Source organism: Haliotis rufescens, unplaced genomic scaffold (assembly GCF_023055435.1).
Source record: "Haliotis rufescens isolate VD_foot unplaced genomic scaffold, xgHalRufe1.0.p SCAF_92, whole genome shotgun sequence".
Classification (NCBI taxonomy): domain Eukaryota; kingdom Metazoa; phylum Mollusca; class Gastropoda; order Lepetellida; family Haliotidae; genus Haliotis; species Haliotis rufescens.
This window is the reverse complement of record NW_025964386.1, coordinates 374,024-388,265: the sequence shown is the minus strand read 5'-3', so window position 1 is coordinate 388,265 and position 14,242 is coordinate 374,024. Positions and strand designations below refer to the sequence as shown.

Here is a 14,242-nt window from a genome sequence, read left to right as displayed (position 1 = left end):
ACTGTGCGTTCTACCTCGTCAACATTTTGGGTTATATAAGAGCAGGACAGAGCTGTCGAATCACTCTGCTCCTGTAATAAACTTTGGAAGGCACAAGTTACTCAACGTTGCTTCTACTTTAAGGTAAGCCTTTTCTTTGTGTTGTTGCCTAAAATAACATATGATTCTTTATCTTTAAAGTTTATCTTTAATGGGTGTATTGATACTATCAACATTAAATTTTGTCACTTGTATTTGCTAGTTCAAAGTCAGAAATCTTACTTCATTCTTGTTAATAGTGAATACATGAATATTCATGTTAAAAGGCTAAAAGCAATGACCTGTATGACCTGTAGAGTAACGTTACCCGTTATACCTGATAACTCTTAATTGAATTAAAAACGTATCAGTGCGAGGTTTCAGTTGTTAAATTTAGCATTCCCATAATGAATTGCGCTCTGCTTATGTTATTCATCCCTTCCGAACATCTTGAGGGATTGAGTTCACTATTTGTAAGGTTAATTGCTCAGAAAGTGCGTCACCTTTCTTCGAGGCCTCAACAGAAATGTTTGGGTTTCTCATTCTCCGAACCATGAAAGCGAATGCTAATTGCCATGATGGTACATTGGTAATGAAGCCTGTTCGAGGCAGAGACGATGTTGGAATAGTCATGGACAGTTTGTTGGATTGAGATGTTAGTTCCTACTCCAAATGTTTCTGTAAGGCATAAACAAGCAGTTGGTCACTGCTTTAAGCGAATTGTTATTTTTACCGTATCAGCTCGATATTTGCATACAATTGCTTAGATGCTTACAGTTAAAACAGTTAATAGGTGCGGTTGGTGGTATTAGGATGGGTTTTAATGTTCACGTTTACAATGTACAAAACAGGGAAATGATCAGATTCAACTACATATGTGCATATTATTTTCATTTTACATTTCATGTTGCAGTTGAAGAAGTGTCGTAAAGGCGTCCGATGATCTGGAGCAACAATTTCCCTCCCGATATGTTTCCAACACTGAGTGTCCTTTGCGCTCTTTTGATACTGTGCTTCCCGTGTACAGATTCAAAGAATGACCGAAACCCTTGTCCCGCCACACCTAACTGCCAACAGAATGGTGTTGTTGTTTGTGAGGGATGTGGACTCCCAACATCTTTGGCGTGTCTTTATGGCAGTAATGGATGCGACCTCCATAGTGTAAGTACGTCATAATAGTTGAGGGAGCGACCTTCATCGTGTAAGTACGTAATGATAGTTAAAGGAGCGACCTTCATAGTGTAAGTGCGTAATGATAGTTAAGGGAGCGACCACCTAATAGACATTGTGTTGTGCATGCCGTATATTTTGTTCATTTTGAAAAGGTATGAAAAGAGGAATCTTTATTACTATTGATACTTACTGTTTGGGCCCGAGGGATTTGTCATCTTCTGATGAATCTTGTTTGGGAGGAGGGTTTACCATCTGTTTATTTATCTGAAACAAAGGTGATACGCTGTGATATAACTATTCCAAGCGGCGTTAAATCTAACTTACTAATATTGAAATGCTTTGATTTTATAGGGCCAGAGAACTGATTGTTTGAATGGGGGCACAAAACAGACCTGTGCGTGCAAACCAGGCTATATGGGAGACATCTGTCAACATGACATCCGCAGTAAGTATTTGTTCACCACTCCCAATTCTCCTACAGACCGATCTTGTTTGTAACATTAGCATTTGACCCGGTTGTTGCTGGTTTTCCTTAAGTTCAGCTGGACAGAATACATAGTACATTATCGATATGAATACCGAGACGTTTGCATTAGATTGCAACGCATATCCGGTTTATAAATAGTCTTCAATCCGTGGTTGTCGTAAAGGAAGCCCAATGGGATCGGGTGGCCAGGCTCGCTGACGAGGGACGATGTCAAGTTTGTCCCGCAATATTCCAGCATTTACGACTGCTACTATCCTTAAACAAAAGTTGTTTGTTCTGAGTCACAACATGCCAGGCCTTCTTAAAGCCTTAAAAACAGTTTCTGGTAGAAATGTCGAGGACACTGCTAAATTTTCATGTGTCCGCGTATTTATACAGGTGACCAATTGACTTGCCTTTGTATGTGTTTGTGACAAGTGGGTTAGGATACTTTAACCGATCCGCGAATACCTTATATCATCATTAATTAACAGTCATTCATAAACACATGCATATGAAATGTTTGGAATCGTACAGTACTCAGGAAAGATTTCTTATCACTACGGAAATGATTGTGTCACTATTATTTCCATCTCAAAGAGCATATCTGTTTCCATACATGTTCTACGCTCAGTACTATTTTTGTTCAAAAAGAAGTCAATTTACAATTATTTTTCCAGCATGTCATGACATCTACAATGTTGCACCGGGCACAGCTAGCGGCGAGTATACTCTCAGGACTAACAATGGCAGTACCATCAGAGTTTGGTGCCGCTTCAGCAGCAGTGACATTATCACCTACTTTTCCAAATCCGCTGCAGCCACATTGACAACAGAGGATTTAAGTCTCCACTTAAACACTAAGTCCAAAGTCAGCTTTGTTGCAAAGTGGAGCAACACGACACAATCCGAATCCACAATCTCTCAGCTTGATAGGTTTTTATTCCTACCTCTTGGCATCATGGTCAATGAATATACACTCTACACAAGCCCACACAACCCGAATCTAGGTCCCTATCTATACCTGGGTTTTCATCCCAAAGTCCTCCTTTCGAAAGGTTTCGTGCATGGATACAACGCAAATGGAGTTGACCAGTCATTCAGTAATTGTGACGGAAACCCCAATGCCTATTTCACCTTCTATACGAATCCCAATCAGCGTTCGCCTTCAAGGACAGGATGGGTGAACCCTCATCATCCTTTGACGGATCAGTGGAATTCGGGTGCCAAAATGTTAAGTACAACTGACCATCTCAACGACGACTACTTCTACGACACGGAACTACACTTCGGGGGATGTGGTACTTACGCCATCTCTCCTAGTAATCCAAGTCTCGGCGGTATAGGTCTCGGGGTCGTATATGGTCAGTATCATCAACTTAAGTAAAGTCTTATCTGTTATTTTTTTGCTTTAGATAGAAATGTTCATTATAGATCTAGGTTTTACTACTTTATTTGTTTTTGTCATAAATAATCATTAGCCTATTCATTAGCCTTTTCTGTTAATATCTCCAACCAATACTTTGACAAAACTGAATGTGATGTAATATTCCCTTTCATCTCCAGTTCACGGCTAAACACAAAGGCCCTACCCTTGGACTTTGGAATTTAACGTTGTTGTCAAATGCCTGCAACAACAGCAAGAAGGAGCGCCATAGACCACGTGATGATTATGCCTGTACACCTATAACGTTAATAAATAGTATGAATTCAAATCTTGAATCCCTTATTTCACGTCTCCCCACACTGGTTGCAATTAGTGCGGAGGTAACCACGCCCCCAACAACCAGGCGAACATTCGTCACACACCTACATGGTATATTAATTGGTTGAGAATACATTTCATGAATACTCGGTCCTCGAAACACAATTTTAATAAACAAGGTTACGTTTCGCATGACACGGATATACAGCTTGTCGTGAAAGATCAAGGATTCAGTAATTATTGCTTAATGTGTAAAGCGATTTCAAAGTCAGTATTAAGAATAATACGAGGCACTGCTACACAGAGATTCACACTGTTTTTCTGTTGTTTATTTACCACAATACATGTCCGTATTTGACAGTGTTTAACAACCCTTGTGTAAACAACATTAAGTTAGTTAAAGCCAACATGAATTATCCACATGAATATCCTCCTAATGTCATTGCTGTGAGATTAAAACTGGGATTTCTTCTAACCGACGTCTGTTTTAACACAGCTCGTGTCACTGTAGACTACCTACATAATGCAAACATCAACGGCTTACCCTGGCCGTTGAGATATCCAGATCTCAACCCAATCGAACACCTCTGGGATGAACTCGATCGACGTATACGTCAACGTCAGAACACGCTGCAGACACTCCCACAACTGGTCAAAGCGTTACAAGCAGAATGGCGCAGAATTCCGCAGGACAGAATCCGTACATTTATCCAGTCAGTGTCGAGGAGATGCAGAGCCGTGATTGCTGCCCGGGGCGGTCACACGTAGATACTGAGTTCAGCGCATTCTTGTGGCCTAATGTGACATGACAAAGAACATTTTTCAATGCCTTTGTACAACGACAATATGTGACTATCGAGCTCCAAAATTTCATATTTATATAAATATATCGACTTTATTATGTACAATAAATTAACTAAAAATCCACTTGTGCGTTTCCTTTTTTGAAGAGTGTATGTGTTCATTACACACGTGTGAATGAGGAAGTGATTAACAACTTATACTTACGATTTAGTCGGAATCGTACAATGGGTTCTGATTTTAGTTGCGAATTCTTATGATTATGGGTGTTTTTTTGTAGCTTTTAATTTACATGGATTTTTTACTCATTAATATTACATTTCATGTTGCATTAAACTTTCTGGCAGTAGATGTATACGCTGTACTGGTGATAGGGGTATAATGGTGCATGGGTTTCTCGATACATTTTTATATTTTGTACACATTAACCTGAACAAAGCATAACTGTATTTTTGCAACTTGCTAAGTACAATTAAAATATATCTTGCAGCTTTCGCCACTGGTCAATCGCAGTTACAGTTACTTAGCAAACACATACATGTAAGCGTTAAACTGTGTAAGTATTGTTATAGCGCGCCATTTGCCCTATTATTCCTCAAAAGAAAGTTTGATATTTGATAACATATCAAATGTAATTATGCTTTATATATTTGGTCTATTTTCTATTATACAAAATGTTACACAGTTTTTGCCGAAGTCAACATTCAGTGTCACTGCTGCGTCACGGCAACTCAAGCCAAGCCTGTCATGTAATTAGAGTGGTCACTATGTGTAACAGTTTAATCCCTTAAGCAAATATCCGCCTTCATCAGAATACACAAGGGCTTAATCACACCATGTGTCTTTGTTTAAATTAATTCAAGTCTCACTAGGTTAACTATGTGAGCTTTGTTAAATCCGGGAACAATACTTGAAAATTAGATATATGTCAATTTAATCGTAGATATTAAACAATAAAGATACAGTTTGACCAATCAGAGCAAAGTGTACGTTATACCTCGTCAATGTTTTGGGTAATATTAGAGCAGGACATAGCTGTCCCAATGGGCGCCTGCGTTAGTGTTTAATGTGTGTGTTGATACTATGAACATTGAATCGTGTCACTTGTATTTGCTTGTTGAAACTCAGAACTTTGATTTGTGTCTTTTGAATAAATTATGACTTATTTAGAAAAGGTTTAAACGAAGATCCAAAATGAGAAAATTCATATAATTGTTTTCATTTATGTCCTTTATCTAAATTAGCCAGAAACATGGATTGATGCAATTGTACCCAATTATGTGAACGAAAGCATTTTTAGGAATGTACATACATATATAAAGAAAACAAAAAGGTTTGAGTGAGCAATGTGAATGTACATTGTTTCTCTATTTCTTTTCATTCCTTTCTGTCATTCAGTGGATTAACTTGTAAATAAGCATACATGTAAATCAATGTGAAAAGACGTTCTAAGTTGTGATGACGTGTGCCTAATCATTTTCATGAGAAGAAATTATGTTTAAACTGAAAATATATTATTGTGTATATGTACAAGTATGTTGATGTTGAAAAGCTTGTATAAAGCATTCCTTTCGTGACTAATATGCTAAAAGACATTAGTGGACTTGACGTTACAGAACTTAGTAATGTAAATACTTAATATAGTCATTCTAAAATGAGGTATCATTAATATAATATGTACTAAGCTGATACTGACAACCTTTGGTATGTTTTTGTATGTACTCTGTATACGAAATGGTTCAGTGTTAGTTTCATAAGGCTTACTTGAAATATAAACTTACAAGGAAGGTAACAATTTAATCAGAAACCTTTTTTTGGTTTTTAATGTAGATTTGGGTGAAATTACATGCAGTTTTGTAAAGGCTTACTTGAAAAATAAAATGACGAGGTATGTAACGATTAAATTTTAATGTTACAAGAGATGGTGCTACACCAGTATAAATGTTGATAGTTTAAGAAGTAAGGATATTGTATAGTATACTATCATTATGTGATAAGATAAAGCTTATGCTAACCTATTATAATATTTAAGTATAATATATATAATGTATAGCATATTGGATAATTGTAAATTGCACTATTTATTTATATATGGAAACACACAGCTTCGACACGAATGTATTTACCAAAGTCATTTATACATATCAAAAAGGGACACAGCTTTGCCTAATTCTGATTTACTTGCTTCCATGCACAAGGAGCTGGATAACGTGGCTCTACCTGCCAGTCAGAGAGTCAGCAACCCCAGGGCACGGTCTTCCTACAAACCTTAAAGGGCAGGTTCGTTGCTGAACGTAAAGTGTTTGATAAACTTTTAAGAAAATGTCAAAGAAATTATCAACGTAATGAACAAGCACGCCTACTAGTAAAGTTTAAACAGAGAAGACCATTGGCAAAACAGGCATATCAAACGACAGAAATAGCAGTATTCAACTAGAAATTATTGATGATGATGTTGTAATTACAGATAAAGATGATGTGTTAGAAAAATGGAAAAATGACTATAGTTCTCTGTATTCAAAGCATATTAATGTTGATTGTTAAAATTCTGATCAAGCTGATCCAGAGAATGTGGTCAACTGTGACGTAGGACTTGACACTAATTACCTTGATGCAGCTATCGCGCGTGCTGAGGTTGAACGTGCTGTAACACGTGCTAAACGTGGTAAGGCTGCTTGTAATGACCTACTCCAGGCTGAAGCTTTGAAAAACAACAAATGTATTGATATTTTGTGGAAACTGTTTTGAAAATATGGTTTTTGAAAATTGTATTTGCCCTGATTTATGGCAACTTAGTGTTGGTAATCCAATTAGGAAAATCTAATACAAATCCTCGGGATCCCCTCAGCTACCGAGGAATTTCCCTACTATCAATTCCTTGTCAAATGTACTGACATTTTAAATTCCAAATTAAATACCTTGTTAGAAAATAACGAAATTTCAGCTAACGAGCAAAATGGCTTTCCCTCAAAATGTAGTACCCAAGAACATATTTATTCATTATATTCAGTTGTTAATAACCGTAAACAATCAAAACAGTCCACTTTTGTTTGTTCCATTGATATTATGAAGGCCTTTGATAAAGTCCATAGACAGTCCCTGTGGTATAAATTGAAACGTTTAGGCATCAGTGGTAGGTTCCTTAATGTTGTTCAACCCATGTATGATAACATTCAATCTTGTGTAAGAGTGAATGATCTCAATACTGATGTATTTTCTGCATATTACGGTGTGCGACAAGGTTGCGTTATGTCGCCGACACTTTTTTCGGTTTCCATTAATGATCTAGAATATGTTAATAGTTTACGTCGTGGTATTAACGTTGGTGATGCTATACTTAGCCTTTTGTTATATGCTGATGATATAACCTTAAAAGCACCTAATGAACATTTTTTTACAGCGTATGCTTGAACGTGCGGCCAATTGGTACTCTGCATTGCAATTAAAAGTTAATCAGAAATAAAACGATGATGATAATGTCATTGGTTAAACAGAAGCTTATAAATATATTGAATTATGGTTTCATTAACACCTTAATCTTAATTTTACAGCGAATGAAATCTGCAAGTCGTGCTTTGGATGTAATAATTTGCAAATTTAAATCAGTTGGTGGACTACCTTATGAAGTTTTTAATACTCTTTATGCAAATCTTGTTCAACCAAGGTGTTGGGATATGGGGTGGAGGAAACAACATGTTGAGGTTCTCAGATTCCGGCGCCGTTTACACAGAGCACAGCAATCCATCATTGTTAGATCTGTGAATAACAAGGTCGCTTAAGTTTAGAAAATCCTGGCATAATGTTACATATTCACTTCTTTAAAACTGGGCTATACCCCTGTCAAATGTTTTGACATATCCTCAGCTGATTGATTCTGCAAAACAGTGGTTAATGTGTATTGATTATAATAACTGGCTTGTAGAATTATGGAATGATAGAAATTTAGTAAATGGTAATACGCTATGAACGTATAGACGATTTAAAACTGATTTTTATATCGAGAAGTATGTCAGTGCTTCACTTAATGGATACGAAAGAAGTATTTTTAGTAACTTTCGTTGTGGAACCTTACCTTTAGAGATTGAATTAGGATGATACACAAAACCTGTACCACTTTTAATAAATAGACTAAATAGAAGATGAAATACACTTTCTTGCAACTTGTGAGCTTTACTCATACCTACGTTTTAATTTGTTTCATTCTATTTCTAGTTTAGATCCCTCCTTCCTATAACTTGATCCAGCTGACCAGTTTAATTATGTAATGAATAATGATTCACTGTGTAATAAGTTAGCTGTATTACTAACACAAATGTAAAAGCGTCATTGTCACACACTCTCTTAATATCATGTCACTACCCAGTTAATCCCGTTTTAATGGATTGATGTACATTTTATCTTTTAAAACGTCCAATTTTAATTCTGGAAACCCAAACAGTCCAGAAACTCTACGGTATATGCCCAGTCTCGGTTAAAGGTAATTACAAAATTAAACATGCTGTTTTCAAGGGAACATACTAAGGAAGAAAAAATGAATAAAAAATTGTTCAAAAACTAAACATTTACACTATGTCGCCCATGGGCCTGCCCATGGTCGAAGAGTGGCCCATGGGCGAGAATATGTTCCTTTACTCAAAACTCTTGTTTTTGTTTCGCAAATACATAAATGTATTTCTTTCAAGTATCATGACACAAAATTCAAATCATTTTAACCTAATTCAACGATTTTATAGCGATATTGAAATATTTCGCCCAGGGGCGCGTAAAAGCTTTGGCCCATGGGTGAGAATATTTTCCTTTGCTCAAAACTCATGTTTTTGTTTCGCAAATACATACAGGTGTTCTTACAAGTTTAATGACACATAATGTAAATCATTTTAACTGATTTCAACTATTTTATTGCGTTATTGAAATACCATCTTCGAGATCCTGCTAGACTGAAAGTAGATACTTTCATTGCCAATATGAAGGACCTTGTCCGAACAGACCACAGACCAGTGCCTAGTATATTTCAAGAGGAACTTAACAGTAAGTAATCAATTTAAATTTTCTTACTAAAATAATATGTTTGCATTCATAAATCCTTGCATTCAAGGCATAGCATAGCAGTGTTTTTGAATGTCAGGTTTATTTTATTTTTCAATGTCAGGTTTATTTGAATTTGTGACATTTTTCTCAGATTTAGAGAATCTTACTTAATGAGTAATATCTGTTTTGCAGTGTTTTTTAAATATTATATTGTTTGTGAACCTGATCAAGTCCGAAGAGAAATTTGCAGAGTTGACGGTGATGCAGCTGAATGCAGGTGGAAGTGTTAGACCCAAGAAGAAGGTGTACCGCCAGCTAGAGGAAAGGTTAGAGCAGCAAAAGAGACTACTTGTGACAGGTGTCACAACCCCCCTGATCTATGGAGACAATGTCTCACATCTTGTCGGACTATAAATTGGATGATATGTTTCATATATTGTTTGACTTTGGAAGCTGTGTGAAATAAAATATGAATGTAAAATGTTGCAAATATCTGTGTGAAATAAAATATGAATGTAAAATGTTGCAAATATCTGTGTGAAATAAAAGATGAATGTAAAACTTTTTTTTTGGTGTGTGTTTTAGTTAATATAACATATTTATTGACTGTTGAATGTGTTGCAATTAATACTTGAATCTGACATTCTTAGGCTAGATATAGTTCATGGTTGTACACCCCGGATAGAATTACACGGGGAATAAATTGGACCTTCACGCTCAGTCAGGTGTAACCACTTATCCCTTCTAGCTGTAAACATCAAGCTGCTGGCAAAGTGAGGGTAAACCGTGGTGGCTACGTGTCACACTTTTAATCCCCCTCGCAAATGGGCGCCTTCATTAGCATACACAATGAGTTTACTTCTTTTATGCTTCTTTGTTTAAATTAATTCAAGTCTCCTTCCAATATCAATTCATTAGGTTAACTTTGTGAGCAATGTTAAATCCGAGGAACAACACATGAAAGGAAAGCTTATGTCAATTCATTTTTAGCCGTAGATATTAATTAAACAATAAACATACAGTTTGACCAATCAGAGCAAACTGTGCGTTCTACCTCGTCAACATTTTGGGTAATATAAGAGCAGGACAGAGCTGTCGAATCACTCTGCTCCTGTAATAATCTTTGGAAGGCACAAGTTACTCAACGTTGCTTCTACTTTAAGGTAAGCCTTTTCTTTGTGTTGTTGCCTAAAATAACATATGATTCTTTATCTTTAAAGTTTATCTTTAATGGGTGTATTGATACTATCAACATTAAATTTTGTCACTTGTATTTGCTAGTTCAAAGTCAGAAATCTTACTTCATTCTTGTTAATAGTGAATACATGAATATTCATGTTAAAAGGCTAAAAGCAATGACCTGTATGACCTGTAGAGTAACGTTACCCGTTATACCTGATAACTCTTAATTGAATTAAAAACGTATCAGTGCGAGGTTTCAGTTGTTAAATTTAGCATTCCCATAATGAATTGCGCTCTGCTTATGTTATTCATCCCTTCCGAACATCTTGAGGGATTGAGTTCACTATTTGTAAGGTTAATTGCTCAGAAAGTGCGTCACCTTTCTTCGAGGCCTCAACAGAAATGTTTGGGTTTCTCATTCTCCGAACCATGAAAGCGAATGCTAATTGCCATGATGGTACATTGGTAATGAAGCCTGTTCGAGGCAGAGACGATGTTGGAATAGTCATGGACAGTTTGTTGGATTGAGATGTTAGTTCCTACTCCAAATGTTTCTGTAAGGCATAAACAAGCAGTTGGTCACTGCTTTAAGCGAATTGTTATTTTTACCGTATCAGCTCGATATTTGCATACAATTGCTTAGATGCTTACAGTTAAAACAGTTAATAGGTGCGGTTGGTGGTATTAGGATGGGTTTTAATGTTCACGTTTACAATGTACAAAACAGGGAAATGATCAGATTCAACTACATATGTGCATATTATTTTCATTTTACATTTCATGTTGCAGTTGAAGAAGTGTCGTAAAGGCGTCCGATGATCTGGAGCAACAATTTCCTTCCCGATATGTTTCCAACACTGAGTGTCCTTTGCGCTCTTTTGATACTGTGCTTCCCGTGTACAGATTCAAAGAATGACCGAAACCCTTGTCCCGCCACACCTAACTGCCAACAGAATGGTGTTGTTGTTTGTGAGGGATGTGGACTCCCAACATCTTTGGCGTGTCTTTATGGCAGTAATGGATGCGACCTCCATAGTGTAAGTACGTCATAATAGTTGAGGGAGCGACCTTCATCGTGTAAGTACGTAATGATAGTTAAAGGAGCGACCTTCATAGTGTAAGTGCGTAATGATAGTTAAGGGAGCGACCTTCATAGTGTAAGTACGTAAGGATAGTTAAGGGAGCGACCTTCATAGTGTAAGTACGTCATGATAGTTAAGGGAGCGACCACCTAATAGACATTGTGTTGAGCATGCCGTATATTTTGTTCATTTTGAAAAGGTATGAAAAGAGGAATCTTTGTATTACTATTTATACTTACTGTTTGGGCCCGAGGGATTTGTCATCTTCTGATGAATCTTGTTTGGGAGGAGCGTTTACCATCTGTTTATTTATCTGAAACAAAGGTGATACGCTGTGATATAACTATTCAAAGCGGCGTTAAATCTTACTTACTAATATTGAAATGCTTTGATTTTATAGGGCCAGAGAACTGATTGTATGAATGGGGGCACTAAACAGACCTGTGCGTGCAAACCAGGCTATATGGGAGACATCTGTCAACATGACATCCGCAGTAAGTATTTGTTCACCACTCCCAATTCTCCTACAGACCGATCTTGTTTGTAACATTAGCATTTGACCCGGTTGTTTCTGGTTTTCAGCTGGACAGAATACATAGTACATTATCGATATGAATACCGAGACGTTTGCATTAGATTGCAACGCATATCCGCTTTAGAAATAGTCTTCAATCCGTGGTTGTCGTAAAGGAAGCCCAATGGGATCGGGTGGCCAGGCTCGCTGACGAGGGACGATGTCAAGTTTGTCCCGCAATATTCCAGCATTTACGACTGCTACTATCCTTAAACAAAAGTTGTTTGTTCTGAGTTTCTTATCACTACGGAAATGATTGTGTCACTATTATTTCCATCTCAAAGAGCATATCTGTTTCCATACATGTTCTACGCTCAGTACTATTTTTGTTCAAAAAGAAGTCAATTTACAATTATTTTTCCAGCATGTCATGACATCTACAATGTTGCACCGGGCACAGCTAGCGGCGAGTATACTCTCAGGACTAACAATGGCAGTACCATCAGAGTTTGGTGCCGCTTCAGCAGCAGTGACATCATCACCTACTTCTCCAAATCCGCTGCAGCCACATTGACAACAGAGGATTTAAGTCTCCACTTCAACACTAAGTCCAAAGTCAGCTTTGTTGCAAAGTGGAGCAACATGACACAATCCGAATCCACAATCTCTCAGCTTGATAGGTTTTCATTCCTACCTCTTGGCATCATGGTCAATGAATATACACTCTACACAAGCCCACACAACCCGAATCTAGGTCCCTATCTATACCTGGGTTTTCATCCCAAAGTCCTCCTTTCGAAAGGTTTCGTGCATGGATACAACGCAAATGGAGTTGACAAGTCATTCAGTAATTGTGACGGAAACCCCAATGCCTATTTCACCTTCTATACGAATCCCAATCAGCGTTCGCCTTCAAGGACAGGATGGGTGAACCCTCATCATCCTTTGACGGATCAGTGGAATTCGGGTGCCAAAATGTTAAGTACAACTGACCATCTCAACGACGACTACTTCTACGACACGGAACTACACTTCGGGGGATGTGGTACTTACGCCATCTCTCCTAGTAATCCAAGTCTCGGCGGTATAGGTCTCGGGGTCGTATATGGTCAGTATCATCAACTTAAGTAAAGTCTTATCTTTTATTTTTTCTGCTTTAGATAGAAATGTTCAATATAGATCTAGGTTTTACTACTTTATTTGTTTTTGTCATATATAATCATTAGCCTATTCATTAGCCTTTTCTGTTAATATCTCCAACCAATACTTTGACAAAACTGAATGTGATGTAATATTCCCTTTCATCTCCAGTTCACGGCTAAACACAAAGGCCCTACCCTTGGACTTTGGAATTTAACGTTGTTGTCAAATGCCTGCAACAACAGCAAGAAGGAGCGCCATAGACCACGTGATGATTATGCCTGTACACCTATAACGTTAATAAATAGTATGAATTCAAATCTTGAATCCCTTATCTCCCCACACTGGTTGCAATTAGTGCGGAGGTAACCACGCCCCCAACAACCAGGCGAACATTCGTCACACACCTACATGGTATATTAATTGGTTGAGAATACATTTCATGAATACTCGGTCCTCGAAACACAATTTTAATAAACAAGGTTACGTTTCGCATGACACGGATATACAGCTTGTCGTGAAAGATCAAGGATTCAGTAATTATTGCTTAATGTGTAAAGCGATTTCAAAGTCAGTATTAAGAATGATACGAGGCACTGCTACACAGAGATTCACACTGTTTTTCTGTTGTTTATTTACCACAATACATGTCCGTATTTGACAGTGTTTAACAACCCTTGTGTAAACAACATTAAGTTAGTTAAAGCCAACATGAATTATCCACATGAATATCCTCCTAATGTCATTGATGTGAGATTAAAACTGGGATTTCTTCTAACCGACGTCTGTTTTAACACAGCTCGTGTCACGGTAGACTACCTTCATAATGCAAACAACGGCTTACCCTGGCCGTCGAGATATCCAGATCTCAACCCAATCGAACACCTCTGGGATGAACTCGATCGACGTATGCGTCAACGTCAGAACACGCCGCAGACACACCCACAACTGGTCAAAGCGTTACAAGCAGAATGGCGCAGAATTCCGCAGGACAGAATTCGTACACTTATCCAGTCAGTGTCGAGGAGATGCAGAGCCGTGATTGCTGCCCGGGGCGGTCACACGAGATACTGAGTTCAGCGCATTCTTGTGGCCTAATGTGACATGGCAATGACCAGTTTTCAATCCCATTG

At 37.6% G+C, this 14,242-nt stretch overlaps 2 protein-coding genes across 2 annotated transcripts; both read left to right on the top strand.

Moving 5' to 3' along the window:
* Positions 1–52: 52 nt before the first annotated feature.
* LOC124135670 lies at positions 53–3,372 on the top strand. Its single transcript, XM_046501112.1, has 5 exons — positions 53–123; positions 932–1,179; positions 1,543–1,636; positions 2,338–3,021; positions 3,224–3,372. Exons 2-5 carry the CDS (start codon positions 958–960, stop codon positions 3,232–3,234), a joined length of 1,011 nt encoding a protein of 336 aa, XP_046357068.1. The 5' UTR covers positions 53–123; positions 932–957; the 3' UTR covers positions 3,235–3,372.
* Positions 3,373–10,303: 6,931 nt separating this feature from the next.
* On the top strand, positions 10,304–13,429 carry LOC124135671. Its single transcript, XM_046501113.1, has 5 exons — positions 10,304–10,354; positions 11,163–11,410; positions 11,856–11,949; positions 12,394–13,077; positions 13,281–13,429. Exons 2-5 carry the CDS (start codon positions 11,189–11,191, stop codon positions 13,289–13,291), a joined length of 1,011 nt encoding a protein of 336 aa, XP_046357069.1. The 5' UTR covers positions 10,304–10,354; positions 11,163–11,188; the 3' UTR covers positions 13,292–13,429.
* The last annotated feature ends 813 nt before the right edge of the window (positions 13,430–14,242 follow it).

Coding starts and splice junctions, on each gene's coding strand:
- LOC124135670 (XM_046501112.1), top strand. CDS start 958: ATGATCTGGAGCAACAATTTCCCTCCCGATATGTTTCCAACACTGAGT. Junction 1,180..1,542: donor ATGGATGCGACCTCCATAGT/GTAAGTACGTCA, acceptor TTGATTTTATAG/GGCCAGAGAACTGATTGTTT. Junction 1,637..2,337: donor CTGTCAACATGACATCCGCA/GTAAGTATTTGT, acceptor TTATTTTTCCAG/CATGTCATGACATCTACAAT.
- LOC124135671 (XM_046501113.1), top strand. CDS start 11,189: ATGATCTGGAGCAACAATTTCCTTCCCGATATGTTTCCAACACTGAGT. Junction 11,411..11,855: donor ATGGATGCGACCTCCATAGT/GTAAGTACGTCA, acceptor TTGATTTTATAG/GGCCAGAGAACTGATTGTAT. Junction 11,950..12,393: donor CTGTCAACATGACATCCGCA/GTAAGTATTTGT, acceptor TTATTTTTCCAG/CATGTCATGACATCTACAAT.